Here is a 9,056-nt window from a genome sequence, read left to right on the forward strand (position 1 = left end):
TTGGATATTCAATAAAAAGCATACCCGAAACCCGACCCGCATATTTCTCGAGTCGAACCAGGTTCGGGTCGACCGAAATAGTATCCGTGTCAGCAATGTTTTACCGCAATACCCAAGAATTCAGGTTGTCGCGGGTCGGGTACCCAGTACAAACCCGGTCCACTAACCTAATTTCTAGGGTTTCAAATAGCTCCGCTCTATTTAATACCTTCCTCACCTTCTTTCTTCTGCCTTAGAGAGAGAGAGAGAGGGAGGCCTAATCTCTCCGTTGTCACAATGGTAAGCTTTCTTCTTCTTCTTTGATCTTGATTCTTTGTCATAATTCGGTCTTTGATCGAGAAACCCTAGTTGCCCCCCCTTTTTTGTGTTAGGAAACCCTAGTTTTCTTTTTATTCTTATCTCTCTCTGTGTATTTTTTTTTTCTCCTTTTTGCTGAGCTAATAAACTCTAGTTTTTGTTTTGTTTTGTTACCTCTTGCTGAAGTACCAATCTCTAATTTTTCGTCTGTTGTTTGTGTTTGGGGACGGCAGTCTCTTATTACCAACGAGGATTTCCAGCACATTCTTCGTATCCTGAATACGAATGTCGATGGGAGACAGAAGATCATGTTCGCCCTCACCTCCATCAAGGGTGTCGGCCGAAGGTTCGCGAACATTGCATGCAAGAAAGCTGATATTGACATGAACAAGAGGCAAATTCCTGCGCTCTCCTTATTTGTTCTTCGTTCTTCCCCTCATGGATTGCGCATTTGCTCGATTGATTTTTTACTCATGTCTTTATCAATCTTGTTTTTGCCTCTTGTGAATCGATGGTCGTGCTCGTGATTTAATTTAAAGATTCGTATATGAGCATGATTTCCAGTTCTAAGGTTTTTTTATTAAGGATCCGTATCTTTTGTGGAAGAAAAAGATCAAATTTTTGACTCAGTTTTTTTTGCTGTGTATGGCTTCATTTGTTACATTCTTAAGCGAACAAGTTTTTGGTAGGCTCTGCTTGTTCAGTGTTTTGGGTTTATTTATTGTTTCTCTAGAATGGTTCATGGAAGAGAGTGAATTCGAGCTTTAGAGATATAGTTTGTTACTCTTGGAAGAGGATGCATACAAGAGTTTGGATTAGTGGCCTTTGGAGGGAGCCTCGTATCTGGAAAACTAGGATAAATTAAGAAAATTGTAAGTCTATATTAGTTGGTGCTTACGGCATTAGTGTTTCATAATTACTCTTGGAAGAGGATGCATACAAGAGTTTGGATTAGTGGCCTTTGGAGGGAGCCTCGTATCTGGAAAACTAGGATAAATTAAGAAAATTGTAAGTCTATATTAGTTGGTGCTTACGGCATTAGTGTTTCATAATTACTTAGCTTCTGGTTATTCATCACAGAGTTTTCATTATGCGCATGTAATATTATCGAGGAACTAAGGATCATCATGTTTTCACGTGTGCTTTTAGTTGATATGCAGGATTGTTTGGGATATATTCTCTTTGTAGAGCATTTTGTACAGGGCAATGAATTTATATTTTCTAAGATTTGTTTTAGTTGCTATATCAGGTTTCTAGTTCTTTACTTTGTCAATGAACGTTCATAAGATTTTGAGTTGGGATTTCTGATAGCTTTAATCTTCATCACATTTATATTTTCTTTGTCTACACTGTTATTTTGCAGGCGAGAGTATAGTATTGTTGTTATTATTAGGGGACTATGGTTTTAGTCTGTTAGCATTGTAACAGGAACTTGTAAGTCTAGGTTTTCTACATCAACTTTTTTTGGAAAAATAAGTGACCAAAATTTAAAGATAGCGTTTCTAGACCATTTTTTGGACAGTCTTCTAGTTTATTTACATTTTTTTGTTACTGACATTGCTATTTATGCGCTGAGTTTAAAAACTGGGTCTCTCTTGTACATCACTTAAGGTTTTGTATAATGTTCTGGATTTATGTTTGTTTCTTGTGCCATTTGTGAACCATTGTCACAAAAGGGATTTTGTTTTTATTTGTTTCTAAGTTGGTTTCCTTGGCCTTATAGGGCCGGTGAGTTGTCTTCTGCTGAGCTAGAGCAACTTATGGTAATTGTTGCAAACCCCCGGCAGTTCAAGATCCCAGATTGGTTTCTCAACAGGAAGAAGGATTACAAGGATGGGAGATATTCCCAGGTTGTTTCAAATTCATTGGACATGAAATTGAGGGATGATTTAGAGCGTTTGAAGAAGATTAGGTATATGTTCCTTCTCTTTTCCAGATATGCTATTTGTTTAATTCACTTGTGTGTATTTTGGTTTTATAAAATCAAATCGTCATAAGCTTTTTCCTACTGCGAGTTATTATTTCTCTGTTTGTCTCTCTCTATACACACACATGTATATGTATGCACATATAGTTCTTGCAATATTTCTATCACGTTTTATTGTCTTTTGAAATACTGAGGATGATTGAACTGCATGCTACTTCTGTGTAAATTCCTTCTTCACAGCATTTTCTACTGGTACTTAGTTCTTGGTTATGTTGGTGATGGATGTATCATTGCTTTTGTCAACTTTGAAGTCTGCATGCCATGTTAATTTATTCATCTTCTCTTGCCATGTCTTGAATCTTTCACCACTTCAAGTTAAATGGCCTCATTCTATGGAAGAACAGCGCTCTTTGACTAATGCTGTGAGAATGCATTATCAATTCCTTTGATTGCTATAGTGATACTATCTGTATGCTGCCATATTTTTGTGGATCAACTATTTGTTCCAATCTTTGTTCTTCGGAATGAAGTAGAGTATACACACTCTGATATGCCCTTTTCGGAATCTTTTTCTACTACTGCTAACTTCTTCTAGACAGATATCCGCCTTCAAGTGATTCATGGATCACACGGCCTCTTAGAGCTACACCTGCAAACCAGCATTATCAAGACATATCATCTTTGTCCCCATATGTTCTGAAAACTATGGAGAGCTATTTGGCGAGTAGGGTCTTGCTGAATACCTTTCAGTTCCCATTGTAATCCTGACTCCATGCTCTATACAGATAAGTTGTTCATATTGGGACAAAAGTTTGGTAACATCTGACTGATTTGAGTGGTCTTGGGAAAGATGAATTATGGGTGCCTACCAAGTTTTGCATTTCCAGAATGTTACACTACTCTTACCAGTTACCCTGGTCCTTAGCAGATATTATATAACGCTGCTGACATAAATGTGAAGGGGGGAGGAAATGTAGTATGAAAAAGTGTCCTAGCACACTTAGGTTTTGGACCTCTCCTTAAACTTTAAAAATCTTTGTTTTCTGAATAAAAAAGAAGTGGTTATTTTTTCAGTCCATCTTGGCAAAACAAAATGGCTTTATAAGCTGATATTTTGTTTTGAATGCTAATGGACTCACATTAGTTTTACCTTTCTGAAGTACTGATTCTTTTCTACTTGTGAAAAGTTTTGGTTCAATAGGAAGGTACATTTTCTGCTTTCTTTCTTTTTCTTTGCTTACAAATGTCTTATGTTTTTTTTTTCATAATATTCTTTTACTGTTATTTTTTATTATAAATTTTCTTATTTTGGTTCACTGCCTTGCACTTTAGCATGTGATACCAGATGTTGCTGGAGCTATCTTTCTCATCATTTTCTATGATCATTTAATAGTACTGTTATTCTGGATTTTGGTGTCTTTTGACCTTTACCATGCGATGATTTAAGCTGCCTTACAACTGTGTAGTGGGAAGTTGGGAAATCAACACTTAAACCAATAGCAGTCTTGGGTTGCATATCCTTACAACCTAGTTCAAGGGCTTGATTGCCTTTGAGAGGGCTGGATACACTCATTCCTTTGGCCATCCGGTTCTACAGGCAACAAAATGGTCCCTACTTTTTTTTCTAAGTAGGATGAACAGTTAAAATGTCTTTTGATACAAAGGACTCAGACATACGCACACCCACATCTTTTTTATTGGAAATTCACGATTATGTTTATGCTATGTTCATGGCCGATCCAAAGAGTCTTGCATGATTAATGTGTACAAGAATTCTATTTCACCCGGCCTATACTTACTGTGGTAGCCTCAAGGTTTTGCATGCTTATATCATGTTTTAATTCAGAGAACTACCACAAATTAAAATGCTTTACTGCTTATTTGTGGTTTCTTGGCTGGTTGAAAAACGGACCTCTTTTCTTTCATCATGTTTGTCAATAGCAAACTTTAGTTTATTGGAGACAAATTTATTCTGATTTAATGCATTTGTAACATAAATCTGCCTGCTGCTTAAATTTTGATAATTTGTATTTGCTATGTAATTAGCTTTTTAGGGATCTATTTTTGGGTTCATATCTAAGGAATCTTAGTTGCTTGTGGTTCTGGGGCTCATCTAAGTTTTCTTTGAGATTATCAAATAACCACTTTGGATAGTCTCGATTATAATTGCTATTAGTATTGTACATTCAAGTGAATATTTAATTATACCACCCTAATACAGGTGAGGACAGCTTTTATGTTGAATTGTTCATATGATAGTGATGCTTACATTCGAAGGAGCCTTTTTTAGCCCTTAGTATAGGTGATGTAGATGTAGGCTTGTATAAGGGCAAATATGCACACATATTGCAAAGATAAAAGAATGGACATGGATAAAAGCTCTACCAAACATAACCAATTCCCAAAGCGTGACATGGTCTTAAAAAATCCTGAAGAGTCCAGTGTTATAACATTAAATTAGTTGTTCAATTCTTGTCTAGCTTTGGACTGTGATGCGTTCAAAAAGGATATCCCAATTGACAAGTTCAGGGATTCATGGAGAGTCTGAAAGGTTGCAACCTGACTGAGACTTAGTCTGAAAGATTGCAATCTGACTGAGGCTTGGCCCTTTAATTTTAACCTAGGATAGTTTCATATTCTTTTTCTCTATTCATTTCTTGGAAAGAGTGTCCCAGAACTAACGTGATTTAGGTATTAGTTAGGAAACATATTCGGTTTACTTCTCTTGCCTTTTGAGAGAACTGGGCATGCACAATTGTATTGTTGTTCAGTTCCGTTGCGGGCATATAATGATCACAAACTTCTCTGATTAAGCAAGAATGCCAGTTTTTGCCTTGCTTGATAAGAGGGTGTTTGTACATCTGTTGTCCAAGCATAAACATTTTTTCCCACATCTGAAAAGGAAAAGAACACAGACGATAGGATTTGGACCCCTCAAAGTCCGGCATATAGATCAGGGAAGTGGAATATCTATTCATTTCCAGCCATTCTAATCTGATGATAGCCCCAATTTGGTGAAGTTACAAGCCCCATGCAATTCCTCTATTAGGCACCTTCTTTCCTTATGGATTGGGCAACATGAGATGGCATCTCCCATTTCCCTCTTTTATGTACAAGTGCCCTAGTCATAGAGATCGCCTGCCAACCACGGGGTGTTTCTTGCAGTGTGTTCGATGCTGTCTTATGCTCTTTAAAATTTTGTAGTGTGAAGGATGTTGCTGCTATGCAATTCTCTTGTTAGAACTTGAGCTATTGTTCATTTCTGATTCTTGTGTTTGTTGTAGTGAGAGATTATTCTTTGCTAGTACTCATTGATAATCTGTGGTATTATTATTGTTTGACTGTCATCAGGAACCACCGTGGTCTTCGCCACTACTGGGGCCTTCGTGTGCGTGGGCAGCATACCAAGACAACCGGCCGTCGTGGTAAGACTGTTGGTGTCTCTAAGAAACGATGAGAAGTCTGGGTCATCCTTGTGCTTTGATAGTTTGCTGTGCTGCTACTTTTGGATTTCTTTCATGAACAACTCGACTACCTTCATCAGACATGACTCAACATGTTTTTGTTTCAATTTTGTGTTGGCATTATTACCTTTAATTGCTATTCTTAATTAATCTAGTTGAACTATTTTGTGAGCCATCCGAATCTGGTAAGATCTCTCTCTCTCTCTCATGTATATGGTTACAATTATCTACGTAGAATACAGGTTGGTGTGGATCAACTGGAAGAGGTAATCTCCTTGCCCCAAAACTCCTTGCCCCAAGGAGTAATCTTAGAATTAGATCCACATTCTCAAGCCACTGCACGCCATATCCACATTCAACCAACTTTTTATATATTTATTAACATAAGTCATGCTCTCTACTCGTTAGGCAACTTACCAGAGAATAATAATAAAATAATAACAAGAAGGCTTTTTACCTCTTTTTCTGGCCTCTGGACACCGGCTTCTTCTCTCTCTCTCTCTCTCTGCTTGGTTCACGAAGAGCCCATGGGGGGTAGTTGGGCTTATTAAAAGCCTTTTGGAATGCAATTCCAGATATTGCATTCCCTTCGGATCAAGAATTTAATTCTTCGTATTTGAGGATAATGGGAATCCCATTCCACCTCTATGTTTTGAATCCAAACAAGGAAATGTTGAATCCTGAAAAATTAAATTCCAATTCCTCAGGATTTCATGAATCTAAACAGGGCCTTAACTGTGTAATGGCTCGAGTACCAATAAGAATGTAAAAGGTTCAGGTTCAAACCGATATTGAACCAAATCTAAGTCCTTTTATATAGATTCAAAACTGGATCGAAATGCTGATTGGACTTGAGTTTTGTTGCAGGATTTCAACATCCGAGTTAGACTTAGACTTAAAGTCTTGACAATACCCGACCCAATCGTATGGATAACTCAGATCTCAGGAGATAGTCTAATCAGATTTGGCTTCAGTATATATATTTGAATTCAAGCCCGACTCTGAAACCGATTATCTTAGATCCAAGATGATCTGACGGTTTGCATTGCTAAATAAAATATCAAAAAATTAGTTTTTGATGATTAAAAATAAAAAATTGTCTCCTTTACGTCTTATTTTCCCCGAAAATTCTAAACTTGCATGTTGAACGCGCATCATATGTTAGTTCGTACCCATATCTTTTTTTTGGTGATTATCCTAAGGGAAAATCCCCACGCTCCCATAATTGATGGCATATTGCCAACAGTTGGTAAAAACCATTATATGTTGATAGGGTCCAAATTCTGTCAAAACGGATCTCAATGTGAAAGAGGTCAACCTACATCCATTCGCTCAAATAGATTTAAGAATAATTTCTCATACTCAGATGGATTCAATTGGTATTGCTTCATATCCATTCTTGGAGCCGGTCACCTCAGCTAAGTGGGACCTAAGCCAAGTGTGACTTGCTCTAAGAGCACCACCTCACATTTCAAGATTGAAAGCATTAATGAAAACCAGATCCATCAAACCTGTGCCAAAATTGTTTAGTTCTTGTGGGACCCACCTAGCGAGGTTGACCTCTCCTCTTGAAGGCCTAAGTGGACTTGTGGCCTTGTTAAATAAAGGCATAAGGAGAAAAGAACTTGGTTAAGAATAGCAAAATGAAAGGTGTTTACTTGGAATAGACTAAACCCAATAGGTTTACACCTAATTCTAGTGAAGGCTTACCTACTTTTAGTTCTAGTCAAGTAGTCATTATTTTATTTTAGAGTCTTTTTATTATAAGTTTGTAACTTGTGTAGAGGCTTAAATACCCCCTACATTATATACACTCACTTGTACTGTGTTGAAATATCATGAAATGAAAGGAATGAAAGTTTGAATCTCTCTCTTTATCTCTCTAAGCCTCTAGGCCCGCTATCACATTTATATTTTACTAGACCAAGCTCCGACCTCTAGTAGGTCAATAACTTGAAAGATTGGCCCAAGCCAAGTGTGGTGGATTTAAGCTCTACGGTGGCCAAACTCTTGCGAAACCAACTTGCATCCAAACCATCGTCCTGACTTGATTCTCTATAGTAGAATTTTTTGAAAGTGTCTACTAGGTCCTTGTAAGTCAAACCAGCCCTCACCCAAACCGATTCCAAGAAACCCTACATATTCGACATGTTGTAAATTGTAGAATCTGACCCAACTTTCTTGAATAATATTTTCCAATCCCAACCTGATGTAAGCATGAAATTTTAACCATATATGCTACCATGTGTCCCCGACCAACCCTCAAAAAATCAGTCTTAGATCTTAACCCAATAGAGATAACCAAATTTTCTATGGAACCCTATGAAACCTAAAATACATTTCAGACCAAATCTGATCTTAGTTTCCTGCAACCAGATCTTAAGCTAATAAATTCTGAACCAAGTAGAGTCTAGCCATGATATTTTAACATGACATAATTCCATATGTCCTAAAACTCTCCTTAAATTTGCATTATTTTATCTACTTTTTTTTCAAAATCTGTTAAGATCCAAACTGAACCTAATAATCCTATTTCTAACATAACCAACCTACCTAGACTTACCCTTGAACACAGATCCAGACACAAGATAAGCCTCCCAAGACTACGAAGCAGCACACCTAATTTTTTTTCTTGAAAGGCAAGCTGAGGCTAGGCAGACCCCCACCAGTTATACAACACTATTGGGTTTTGAACGTGGAATGTCCCAACACAAGGTGACGTGCAGTAGCTGCTCCTACGAGACAACCGGAGCACACCCAATTTCAACATTGCCTTGTGGCAAGAGGCTACCCAGTGTATTTCAAACCATGGTCATCCCATGTCAGATAACAAACCATAGTTGCCCCCTAGCCAAGAATGCCTGGACCATGAATTTTTTTATTTATATAATGCCAACCATAGGCGATGCTTAGATGCACTTTGCACAAAAAGGAATTGTACAATAGCAGATGAGCATATACCATCCCTACTTTCTAGGATATCAATACAACCCATTGACATCAACCAAATGTCCAAGTAGAATAAGTTGCACTGAACATCTTGTGGTTTATCATGCTTCATAGAGTCCTTGGATCCTCCCAAACCAGGTATCAATGGCGTGGGTTTGGCATAGTGGGATGGGGCCTAGGCCGCTAGGCGGTCTAGGTTCAAATCCCATGGCCGTCATATCCTGCACAAGCCAAAGTGTGGCACGTCCCTAAACAGCATTAGGATGCCCAAAAAAGCCAAATCAAGACCTCTTTTAACTCTGAAATACCTCAAGCGCTCCGATGGTGCATGAAGGATGATGGTCTTTTACCTCCTCAAACAACGATCTAGAGCTCCAGTAACCATAAAAAAACTAATAAAAGAAAGAAAGAAAGAAACA

The 9,056-nt window shown here is 37.8% G+C and overlaps 1 protein-coding gene across 1 annotated transcript; it reads left to right on the forward strand.

Annotated features, from left to right (window-relative positions):
• Positions 1-222: 222 nt before the first annotated feature.
• LOC149828310 (small ribosomal subunit protein uS13z/uS13y/uS13x-like) lies at positions 223-5,863 on the forward strand. Its single transcript, XM_090017506.1, has 4 exons — positions 223-279; positions 531-691; positions 2,021-2,209; positions 5,576-5,863. Exons 1-4 carry the CDS (start codon positions 277-279, stop codon positions 5,679-5,681), a joined length of 459 nt encoding a protein of 152 aa, XP_089873632.1. The 5' UTR covers positions 223-276; the 3' UTR covers positions 5,682-5,863.
• Positions 5,864-9,056: the final 3,193 nt, after the last annotated feature.

Source organism: Nuphar pumila, chromosome 9 (genome assembly GCF_984573655.1).
Source record: "Nuphar pumila chromosome 9, dmNupPumi1.hap1.1, whole genome shotgun sequence".
NCBI classification, from domain to species: Eukaryota; Viridiplantae; Streptophyta; class Magnoliopsida; order Nymphaeales; family Nymphaeaceae; genus Nuphar; species Nuphar pumila.

What these genes read in the sequence shown, in the direction of transcription:
- LOC149828310 (XM_090017506.1), top strand. An exon ending in GATATTGACATGAACAAGAG is followed by an intron (nt 692 to 2,020) that starts GCAAATTCCTGC and finishes TTGGCCTTATAG; the next exon opens with GGCCGGTGAGTTGTCTTCTG. An exon ending in GAGCGTTTGAAGAAGATTAG is followed by an intron (nt 2,210 to 5,575) that starts GTATATGTTCCT and finishes GACTGTCATCAG; the next exon opens with GAACCACCGTGGTCTTCGCC.